Genomic DNA, 12,193 nt, shown 5'->3' on the forward strand with positions numbered 1-12,193 from the left:
AGAGAACAGGAAGATAAAGGGGGAGAACAGGAAGATAAAGGGGGAGAACAGGAAGATAAAGGGAGAGAACAGGAAGAGAAAGGGGTAGAACAGGAAGAGAAAGGGAGAGAACAGGAAGAGAAAGGGGGAGAACAGGAAGATAAAGGGGAGAACAGGAAGATAAAGGGAGAGAACAGGAAGATAAGGGGGGGGAACAGGAAGATAAAGGGGGAGAACAGGAAGATAATGGATGAGAACAGGAAGATAAAGGGGAGAACAGGAAGATAAAGGGGGAGAACAGGAAGATAAATGGGGAGAACAGGAAGATAAAGGGAGAGAACAGGAAGATAAATGGAGAGAACAGGAAGATAAAGGGGGAGAACAGGAAGATAAAGGGGGAGAACAGGAAGATAAAGGGTGAGAACAGGAAGATAAAGGGGAGAACAGGAAGATAAAGGGGAGAACAGGAAGATAAAGGGGGAGAACAGGAAGATAAAGGGGGAGAACAGGTAGAGAAAGGGGGAGAACAGGAAGATAAAGGGGGAGAACAGGAAGAGAAAGGGGAGAACAGGAAGATAAAGGGGAGAACAGGAAGAGAAAGGGGAGAGAACAGGAAGATAAAGGGGAGAACAGAGAACAGGAAGATAAAGGGGAGAACAGGAAGATAAAGGGAGAGAACAGGAAGATAAAGGGAGAGAACAGGAAGATAAAGGGGAGAACAGGAAGATAAAGGGAACAGGAGAGAACAGGAAGATAAAGGGAGAGAACAGGAAGATAAAGGGTGAGAACAGGAAGATAAAGGGAGAGAACAGGAAGATAAAGGGGAGAACAGGAAGATAAAGGGGGAGAACAGGAAGATAAAGGGGGAGAACAGGAAGATAAAGGGAGAGAACAGGAAGAGAAAGGGGGAGAACAGGAAGATAAAGGGGGAGAACAGGAAGATAAAGGGGGAGAACAGGAAGATAAAGGGTGAGAACAGGAAGATAAAGGGGAGAACAGGAAGATAAAGGGGAGAACAGGAAGATAAAGGGGAGAACAGGAAGATAAAGGGGAGAACAGGTAGAGAAAGGGGAGAACAGGAAGATAAAGGGGGAGAACAGGAAGAGAAAGGGGAGAACAGGAAGATAAAGGGAGAACAGGAAGAGAAAGGGAGAGAACAGGAAGATAAAGGAGAGAACAGGAAGATAAAGGGGAGAACAGGAAGATAAAGGGAGAGAACAGGAAGATAAAGGGAGAGAAGATAGGAAGATAAAGGGAGAGAACAGGAAGATAAAGGGAGAGAACAGGAAGATAAAGGGGGAGAACAGGAAGATAAAGGGAGAGAACAGGAAGATAAAGGGAGAGAACAGGAAGATAAAGGGTGAGAACAGGAAGATAAAGGGAGAGAACAGGAAGATAAAGGGGAGAACAGGAAGATAAAGGGGGAGAACAGGAAGATAAAGGGGGAGAACAGGAAGATAAAGGGAGAGAACAGGAAGAGAAAGGGGAGAACAGGAAGATAAAGTGAAGAGAACAGGAAGATAAAGGGGGAGAACAGGAAGATAAAGGGAGAGAACAGGAAGATAAAGGGGGAGAACAGGAAGATAAAGGGGGAGAACAGGAAGATAAAGGGAGAGAACAGGAAGAGAAAGGGGGGGAGAACAGGAATATAAAGGGGGAGAACAGGAAGATAAAGATAAAGGGGAGAACAGGAAGATAAAGGGGGAGAACAGGAAGATAAAGGGGGAGAACAGGAAGATAAAGGGAGAGAACAGGAAGATAAAGGGAGAGAACAGGAAGATAAAGGGAGAGAACAGGAAGATAAAGGGGGAGAACAGGAAGATAAAGGGAGAGAACAGGAAGATAAAGGGGGAGAACAGGAAGATAAAGGGGGAGAACAGGAAGAGAAAGGGAGAGAACAGGAAGATAAAGGGAGAGAACAGGAAGAGAAAGGGAGAGAACAGGAAGAGAAAGGGAGAGAACAGGAAGAAGATAAAGGGAGAGAACAGGAAGATAAAGGGAGAGAACAGGAAGATAAAGGGGGAGAACAGGAAGATAAAGGGAGAGAACAGGAAGATAAAGGGAGAGAACAGGAAGATAAAGGGGGAGAACAGGAAGATAAAGGAGAGAACAGGAAGATAAAGGGGGAGAACAGGAAGATAAAGGGAGAGAACAGGAAGATAAAGGGAGAAAAAGGAAGATAAAGGGTGAGAACAGGAAGATAAAGGGAGAGAACAGGAAGATAAAGGGGAGAACAGGAAGATAAAGGGGAGAACAGGAAGATAAAGGGAGAGAACAGGAAGATAAAGGGAGAGAACAGGAAGAGAAAGGGGGAGAAACAGGACGATAAAGGGGGAGAACAGGAAGATAAAGGGGGAGAACAGGAAGATAAAGGGAGAGAACAGGAAGATAAAGGTGGAGAACAGGAAGATAAAGGGGAGAACAGGAAGATAAAGGGAGAGAACAGGAAGAGAAAGGGGGAGAACAGGAAGATAAAGGGAGAGAACAGGAAGATAAAGGAGAGAACAGGAAGAGAAAGGGAGAGAACAGGAAGAGAAAGGGAGAGAACAGGAAGATAAAGGGAGAGAACAGGAAGATAAAGGGGAGAACAGGAAGATAAAGGGAGAGAAAATGAAGAGAAAGGGAGAGAACAGGAAGATAAAGGGGGAGAACAGGAAGATAAAGGGGAGAACAGGAAGATAAAGGGAGAGAACAGGAAGATAAAGGGAGAGAACAGGAAGATAAAGGGAGAGAACAGGAAGATAAAGGGAGAGAACAGGAAGATAAAGGGTGAGAACAGGAAGATAAAGGGTGAGAACAGGAAGATAAAGGGAGAGAACAGGAAGATAAAGGGAGAGAACAGGAAGAGAAAGGGAGAGAACAGGAAGATAAAGGGGGAGAACAGGAAGATAAAGGGAGAGAACAGGAAGAGAAAGGGAGAGAACAGGAAGATAAAGGGGGAGAACAGGAAGAGAAAGGGGGAGAACAGGAAGAGAAAGGGAGAGAACAGGAAGAGAAAGGGGGAGAACAGGAAGATAAAGGGAGAGAACAGGAAGATAAAGGGGGAGAACAGTAAGAGAAAGGGGAGAACAGGAAGATAAACGGAGAGAACAGGAAGATAAAGGGGGAGAACAGGAAGATAAAGGGGGAGAACAGGAAGAGAATGGGAGAGAACAGGAAGATAAAGGGAGAGAACAGGAAGATAAAGGGGGAGAACAGGAAGATAAAGGGAGAGAACAGGAAGATAAAGGGAGAGAACAGGAAGATAAAGGGAGAGAACAGGAAGATAAAGGGGGAGAACAGGAAGATAAAGGGAGAGAACAGGAAGATAAAGGGAGAGAACAGGAAGATAAAGGGAGAGAACAGGAAGATAAAGGGAGAGAACAGGAAGATAAAGGGGAGAACAGGAAGATAAAGGGAGAGAACAGGTAGATAAAGGGGGAGAACAGGAAGATAAAGGGGGAGAACAGGAAGATAAAGGAGAGAACAGGAAGATAAAGGGGAGAACAGGAAGATAAAGGAGATAACAGGAAGATAAAGGGGAGAACAGGAAGATAAAGGGAGAGAACAGGAAGATAAAGGAGAGAACAGGAAGATAAAGGGGGAGAACAGGAAGATAAAGGGGGAGAACAGGAAGAGAAAGGGAGAGAACAGGAAGATAAAGGGGAGAACAGGAAGAGAAAGGGAGAGAACAGGAAGATAAAGGGAGAGAACAGGAGGATAAAGGGAGAGAACAGGAGGATAAAGGGAGAGAACAGGAAGATAAAGGGAGAGAACAGGAAGATAAAGGGGGAGAACAGGAAGAGAAAGGGAGAGAACAGGAAGATAAAGGGGGAGAACAGGAAGATAAAGGGAGAGAACAGGAAGATAAAGGGAGAGAACAGGAAGATAAAGGGAGAGAACAGGAAGATAAAGGGAGAGAACAGGAAGATAAAGGGAGAGAACAGGAAGATAAAGGGAGAGAACAGGAAGATAAAGGGAGAGAACAGGAAGATAAAGGGAGAGAACAGGAAGAGAAAGGGAGAGAACAGGAAGAGAAATGGAGAGAACAGGAAGAGAAAGGAGAGAACAGGAAGATAAAGGGAGAGAACAGGAAGATAAATGGGGAGAACAGGAAGATAAAGGGGAGAGAACAGGATGATAAAGGGAGAGAACAGGAAGATAAAGGGAGAGAACAGGAAGATAAAGGAGAGAACAGGAAGATAAAGGGAGAGAACAGGAAGATAAAGGGGAGAACAGGAAGATAAAGGGAGAGAACAGGAAGATAAAGGGAGAGAACAGGAAGATAAAGGGAGAGAACAGGAAGATAAAGGGAGAGAACAGGAAGATAAAGGGAGAGAACAGGAAGATAAAGGGAGAGAACCGGAAGATAAAGGGGGAGAACAGGAAGATAAAGGGAGAGAACAGGAAGATAAAGGGAGAGAACAGGAAGATAAAGGGAGAGAACAGGAAGAGAAAGGGAGAGAACAGGAAGATAAAGGGAGAGAACAGGAAGATAAAGGGAGAGAACAGGAAGATAAAGGGGGAGAACAGGAAGATAAAGGGGGAGAACAGGAAGATAAAGGGGGAGAACAGGAAGAGAAAGGGGGAGAACATTAAGATAAAGGGGGAGAACAGGAAGATAAAGGGAGAGAACAGTCACCCTCCCCACTCTGAGTCTTTCAGCAACCAGCTCATCTGAGGACTCACTGACAATGGCTAAAGATTTGTGTCTGTGTGCGTGTGTTTCGGCTGTGTGTGTGTGTCAACTCTTTTTGATTCCTTGGTGGGTGTGTGTTGGCTGTGTGTGTGTGTGTGTGTGTGTATGTCTCGTCCGTGTGTGTGTGATTCATTGCATTACAAGGTTCCCAGGTCCTCTCCTGTCTGTTTCATTTACATGTGATCTCTGTCACTCTGTCTGCGCATGCCTGCATGAGTGTGTCTCAGCTCTGCGTGTGAGTGTATGCACGTCTGTGTGTCTGTCTCGTGTGTGTGTATGTGATTCATTGTACTGCAGGGCTCCTAGCTCCTGTCTGTTTCTTCCGGTGTGTGTGTGTGTGTGTGCGTACGTGATCTCACTCACGCTCTGGTCAATCTGAAAGACTCCCTGCTCTGCTTCTTCCCATGATAATGTTTTTATCTCCATTGTGGAGACAGATTTACTTTATCACAGCAATCTGATGTCAAATCTCTACTGTTTGCTGATTATCTGGTACTTCTGTCCCTAACCAAGGAGGGTCTACAGCAGCACCTAGATCTTCTGCACAGATTCTGCAAGACCTGGGCCCTGATAGACCTGGGCCCTGTCAGACCTGGGCCCTGACAGACCTGGGCCCTGACAGACCTGGACCCTGACAGACCTGGGCCCTGACAGACCTGGACCCTGACAGACCTGGGCCCTGACAGACCTGGGCCCTGACAGACCTGGGCTCTGTCAGACCTGGACCCTGACAGACCTGGACCATGACAGACCTAGGCCCTGACAGACCTGGACCCTGACAGACCTGGGCCCTGACAGACCTGGGACCTGAGAGACCTGGGACCTGACAGACCTGGACCCTGACAGACCTGGGCCTTGATATACCTGGGCCTTGATAGACCTGGGCCTTGATAGACCTGGGCCTTGATATACCTGGGCCTTGATAGACCTGGGACCTGACTGAAAATCTCAGTAAGACAAATATCACAGTGTTCAAAAAAAGATCCAGTCGCCATGACCACAAATACAAATTCCATCTAGACACAGTAATTTCTATCATTTTCTTTCATGTTTCAGTCACCCATTATACTTTTATTAATGTTTCAGTCACCCATTATACTTTCTTCCATGTTTCAGTCACCCATTATACTTTCATTAATGTTTCAGTCACCCATTATACTTTCATTAATGTTTCAGTCAACCATTATACTTTCTGTCATGTTTCAGTCACCCATTATACTTTCTTCCATGTTTCAGTCACCCATTATACTTTCATTAATGTTTCAGTCACCCATTATACTTTCTTCCATGTTTCAGTCACCAATTATACTTTATGTCATGTTTCAGTCACCCATTATACTTTCATTAATGTTTCATCCACCCATTATACTTTCTTCCATGTTTCAGTCACCCATTATACTTTCTGTCATGTTTCAGTCACCCATTATACTTTCTGTCATGTTTCAGTCACCCATTATACTTTCTTCCATGTTTCAGTCACCCATTATACTTTCATTAATGTTTCAGTCACCCATTACACTTTCATTAATGTTTCAGTCACCCATTATACTTACATTAATGTTTCAGTCACCCATTATACTTTCATTAATGTTTCAGTCACCCATTATACTTTCATTAATGTTTCAGTCACCCATTACATTACCTTCCATGTTTCAGTCACCCATTATACTTTCATTAATATTTCAGTCACCCATTATACTTTCTTCCATGTTTCAGTCACCCATTATACTTTCATTAATGTTTCAGTCACCCATTATACTTTCTTCCATGTTTCAGTCACCCATTATACTTTCATTAATGTTTCAGTCACCCATTACACTTTCATTAATGTTTCAGTCACCCATTATACTTACATTAATGTTTCAGTCACCCATTATACTTTCATTAATGTTTCAGTCACCATTATACTTTCATTAATGTTTCAGTCACCCATTACATTACCTTCCATGTTTCAGTCACCCATTATACTTTCATTAATATTTCAGTCACCATTATACTTTCTTCCATGTTTCAGTCACCCATTATACTTTCATTAATGTTTCAGTCACCCATTATACTTTCATTAATGTTTCAGTCACCCATTATACTTTCATTAATGTTTCAGTCACCCATTACATTACCTTCCATGTTTCAGTCACCCATTATACTTTCATTAATGTTTCAGTCACTCATTATACTTTATGTCACGTTTCAGTCACCCATTATACTTTCATTAATGTTTCAGTCACCCATTATACTTTCTTCCATGTTTCAGTCACCCATTATACTTTCATTAATGTTTCAGTCACCCATTATACTTTCTTCCATGTTTCAGTCACCAATTATACTTTATGTCATGTTTCAGTCACCCATTATACTTTCATTAATGTTTCATCCACCCATTATACTTTCTTCCATGTTTCAGTCACCCATTATACTTTCTGTCATGTTTCAGTCACCCATTATACTTTCTGTCATGTTTCAGTCACCCATTATACTTTCTTCCATGTTTCAGTCACCCATTATACTTTCATTAATGTTTCAGTCACCCATTATACTTTCATTAATGTTTCAGTCACCCATTATACTTACATTAATGTTTCAGTCACCCATTATACTTTCATTAATGTTTCAGTCACCCATTGTACTTTCATTAATGTTTCAGTCACCCATTACATTACCTTCCATGTTTCAGTCACCCATTATACTTTCATTAATGTTTCAGTCACCCATTATACTTTCTTCCATGTTTCAGTCACCTATTATACTTTCTGTCATGTTTCAGTCACCCATTATACTTTCTTCCATGTTTCAGTCACCCATTACATTGTCTTCCATGTTTCAGTCACCCATTACATTGTCTTCCATGTTTCAGTCACCCATTACATTTCCTTCCATGTTTCAGTCACCCATTATACTTTCATTAATGTTTCAGTCACTCATTAAACTTTCAATAATGTTTCAGTCACCCATTACATTGTCTTCCATGTTTCAGTCACCCATTACATTCTCTTCTATGTTTTTCAGTGTCTTTCCATTTCACTTCACCTTCATAGCTTTTCAATCCTGTGCCACTTATTATGTTTCAGTGATTTTGTGGGTTTGTGCTGTGTATCGTTTGCCCTTGAGACTAAAATATTCATGCTTCCTCTTCCTGTCAGCGAAGATGCCGAGGTGCATTATATAGATAGATATAGGAGCGTAGGAAAATATGTGTTTGGTTTCTAGATCTAGATGGAAATAAAGTATTTATGTGGATCCATCACAACTTGACTTGTAGAAACCAAGAAGCTGAGATATGGAGGTATATATAGAGGTACAGGACAAAATGTGTTGGGGTTCTCTTTAAGCTATATACCTAAATGTTAAGTATGTACACTACCGGTCAAAATATTTATATATTTTATATTTATGCCAAGAGTGTGCAAAGCTGTCATCAAGGCAAAGGGTGGCTACTTTGAAGAATCTCAAATATAAAATATATTTTGATTTGTTCGACACTTTTTTGGTTACAACACGATTCCATATGTGTTATTTAATAGTCCTGATGTCTTCACTATTATTCTACAATGGACAAAAGAGTCCAAAATAAAGAAAAACCCTTGAATGAGTAGGTGTTCTAAAACTTTTGACAGGTAGTGTGTGTGTATCCATGGGATACTGTATCTCAATTTCATGTGTGTACGGCAGGTATACCGTTTAGAAAAGGCTTTTTATCAAAATCACCTTCCATCATTTGTTTAGAAAAGGCTTTTATCAAAATCACCTTCCATCATTTGTTTAGAAAAGGCTTTTATCAAAATCACCTTCCATCATTTGTTTTACTTATGGGCGGTCCCAGGAATCAAACCCCACCTTCGTGTAATTGTAAGCACCGTGTCTTACCAGCTGAGGTACAGAGGACTGTGTTACTACAGTATATAATCTGGAGAACTCACCTCTTCTCGTATTTTCTTCACTGTCTCTCCTTTCTGTGGAGTGGAAAGACACAACACAAACTTTTAGACACATTCAACAGGTTTTGTCTTAAGTTCTGTCCTTCACTCCTTCAAAACTTCTCATTATTATTCAATGAGTTTAATGTGGTTAAATTATAAGTCTAACATATTTCAGACATACAACAGAATCCTTACTGTAACACGTTGGGAGGTTTAGTGTTTAGAAGTGAGTTCGGTAAACACTGCATTTCAATGTGTTTCAATGTCTTTTTATCTGACTTGGCTATTATGGAGGATTCCTAAAAGGAATATCAGATCCAGAGCAATAACATGAATGTGTCTCTTGGGAAGCATTCTGTTCCTGTTGAGGGACCATAGATTGGTCGGTGGAGGAACCAATAACCCCTGAATGACTTTAACACAGAGTGAGAGAGAGAGAGAGAGAGAAAGAAAGAGAGAGACAGAGAGAGAGAGAGAGAGAGAGAGAGAGAGAGAGACAGAGAGAGAGAGAGAGAGAGAGAGAGAGAGAGAGAGAGAGAGAGAGAGAGAGAGAGAGAGAGAGAGAGAGAGAGAGAGAGAGAGAGAGAGAGAGAGAGAGAGAGAGAGAGAGAGAGAGAGAGACAGAGAGAGAGAGAGAGAGAGAGAGAGAGAGAGAGAGAGAGAGAGAGAGAGAGAGAGAGAGAGAGAGAGAGAGAGAGAGAGAGAGAGAGAGAGAGAGAGAGAGAGAGAGAGAGAGAGAGAGAGAGAGACAGAGAGAGAGAGAGAGAGAGAGAGAGAGAGAGAGAGAGAGAGAGAGAGAGAGAGAGAGAGAGAGAGAGAGGAGAGAGAGAGAGAGAGAGAGAGAGAGAGAGAAGGAGAGAGAGAGAGAAGGAGAGAGACAGAGAGAGACAGAGAGAAAGAGAGAAAGAAAGAGAGAGACAGAGAGAGAGAGAGAGAAGGAGAGAGCGACACAGAGAGAGAGACAGAGAGAGAGAGAGAGAGAGAGGAGAGAGAAGAGAGAGAAGGAGAGAGCGACACAGAGAGAGAGACAGAGAGAGAGAGAGAGAGAAGGAGAGAGCGACACAGAGAGAGAGACAGAGAGAGAGAGAGAGAGAGAGGAGAGAGCGACACAGAGAGAGAGAGAGAGAGAAGAGAGAAAGAGAGAGAGACAGAGAGAGAGAGAGAGAGAGAGAGAGAAGGAGAGAGTGACACAGAGAGAGAGAAGAGAGAGAAAGAAAGAGAGAGACAGAGAGAGAGAGAGAAGGAGAGAGAAGAGAGAGAAGGAGAGAGAAGGAGAGAGCGACACAGAGAGAGAGACAGAGAGAGAGAGAGAGAGAAGGAGAGAGAAGGAGAGAGCGACACAGAGAGAGAGAGAGAGAAAGAGAGAAAGAAAGAGAGAGACAGAGAGAGAGAGAGAGAGAGAGAGAAGGAGAGAGTGACACAGAGAGAGAGAAAGAGAGAAAGAAAGAGAGAGACAGAGAGAGAGAGAGAAGGAGAGAGCGACACAGAGAGAGAGAGAGAGAGAGAGAGAGAGAGAGAAAGATATATATATATATATATATAGAGAGAGATAAAGAGAGAGAGACAGAGAGAGAGAGAGATACAGAGAGACAGAGAGAGAGAGCGAGAGAGAGAGAGATATATATATATATAGAGAGAGAGAGAGATAAAGATAGAGAGAGATAGAGAGAGAGATATAGAGAGAGAGATAAAGAGAGAGAGAGATACATAGAGACAGAGAGAGAGAGAGAGATAGATAAAGAGAGAGAGAGACAGATAGATATATATATATATATATATATATATATATAGAGAGAGAGAGAGAGAGAGAGAGAGAGAGAGAGACAGAGACAGAGAGATAGATATATATAGAGAGAGAGATAAAGAGAGAGAGAGAGAAAGATACATAGAGACAGAGAGAGAGAGAGACAGAGAGAGATATATATAGAGAGAGAGATAAAGAGAGAGAGAGAGAGAGAGAGAGAGAGAGAGAGAGAGAGAGAGAGAGAGAGAGAGCAATACAGAGAGAGCGAGAGAGAGAGAGAGAGAGAGAGAGAGAGAGAGAGAGAGAGAGAGAGAGAGAGAGAGAGAGAGAGAGAGAGAGAGAGAGAGAGAGAGAGAGAGAGAGAGAGAGAGAGAGAGAGAGAGAGAGAGAGAGAGAGAGAGAGAGGAGAGAGAGGAGAGAGCGAGAGAGAGAGCGAGAGAGAGAGATATAGAGAGAGAGAGATAAAGAGAGAGAGAGATAAAGAGAGAGAGAGAGACAGAGAGAGAGAGAGATACATAGAGACAGAGAGAGAGAGAGAGAGAGAGAGAGAGTTGTTCCTGTTGAGGGACCATAGATTGGTGTGGTGGAGGTGGAACCAATCACGTAAATAATCCAGTATCCTGCTGTTACAACATGGCAAACTGGTATTCTGTAAAATATGCAATCTGTGATATGTAGGCCTACAGACATTTTGGACATTCAAAAATATGTTGTGTATTGAACACCGATGTTTTATAAGTTTAGTCAACTGTCAATCACCAATATAAATAAAAAGCAAACCTAGTGGTGTGGTTGTCAGTTTGCTGTTTTTGGCCTACAGTAGAGTACACATCCATCCACTCTGAGCACCTGATTGCTTTTGATGGTCTGACTGGTTTTGACTGTTCTAGATGGAATAGGACTGCAACTGACAGCTCTATATGGAATAGGACTGCTCCTGACCGCTCTAGATGGAATAGGACTGCTCCTGACTGTTTCAGACGGAATAGGACTGCTCCTGACTGTTCAAGATGGAATAGTACTGCTCCTGACAGCTCTAGATGGAATAGGACTGCTCCGGACCGGTCTAGATGGAATAGAACTACTCCTGACCGCTCTAGATGGAATAGGACTGCTCCTGACCGCTCTAGGTGGAATAGGACTGCTCCTGACAGCTCTAGATGGAATAGGACTGCTTCTGACCGCTCTAGAAGGAATAGGACTGCTCCTGACTGTTCTAGATGGTATAGGAATTCTCCTCCTGACTGTTCTAGATGGAATAGGACTGCTCCTGACTGTTCTAGATGGAATAGGAAAGCTCCTAACAGCTCTATATGGAATAGGACTGCTCCTGACTGCTCTAGATGGAATAGGACTTCTGCTGACTGTTCTAGATGGAATAGGACTGCTCCTGACTGTTCTAGATGGAATAGGACTGCTCCTGACTGTTCTAGATGGAATAGGACTGCTGCTAAGAGCTCTATATGGAATAGGACTGCTCCTGACCACTCAAGGTGGAATAGGCCTGCTCCTGACTGTTCAAGACGGAATAGGACTGCTCCTGACTGTTTCAGACGGAACAGGACTGCTCCTGACCGCTCGAGATGGAATAGGACTGCTCCTGACTGCTCAAGATGGAATAGGATTGTTCATGACTGTTCAAGATGGAGTAGAACTGCTCCTGACTGCTCTAGATGGAATAGGACGGCTCCTGGTCGCTCTAGGTGGAATAGGACTGCTCCTGACAGCTCTAGATGGAATAGGACTGCTTCTGACCGCTCTAGAAGGAATAGGACTGCTCCTGACTGTTCTAGATGGTATAGGAATTCTCCTCCTGACTGTTCTAGATGGAATAGGACTGCTCCTGACTGTTCTAGATGGAATAGGAAAGCTCCT

General features: G+C 43.0%; 1 protein-coding gene across 1 annotated transcript in view; it reads right to left on the reverse strand.

Moving 5' to 3' along the window:
* pcbp4 (poly(rC) binding protein 4) overlaps window positions 1-12,193 on the reverse strand; it is a 171,259-nt gene that overhangs the window by 58,219 nt on the left and 100,847 nt on the right. The window contains 1 exon segment of the mRNA XM_065004336.1: window positions 8,575-8,607. Coding sequence (XP_064860408.1) covers window positions 8,575-8,607 — 33 coding nt within the window.

The sequence above is a fragment of the Oncorhynchus nerka genome, linkage group LG2, assembly GCF_034236695.1.
Source record: "Oncorhynchus nerka isolate Pitt River linkage group LG2, Oner_Uvic_2.0, whole genome shotgun sequence".
Classification (NCBI taxonomy): domain Eukaryota; kingdom Metazoa; phylum Chordata; class Actinopteri; order Salmoniformes; family Salmonidae; genus Oncorhynchus; species Oncorhynchus nerka.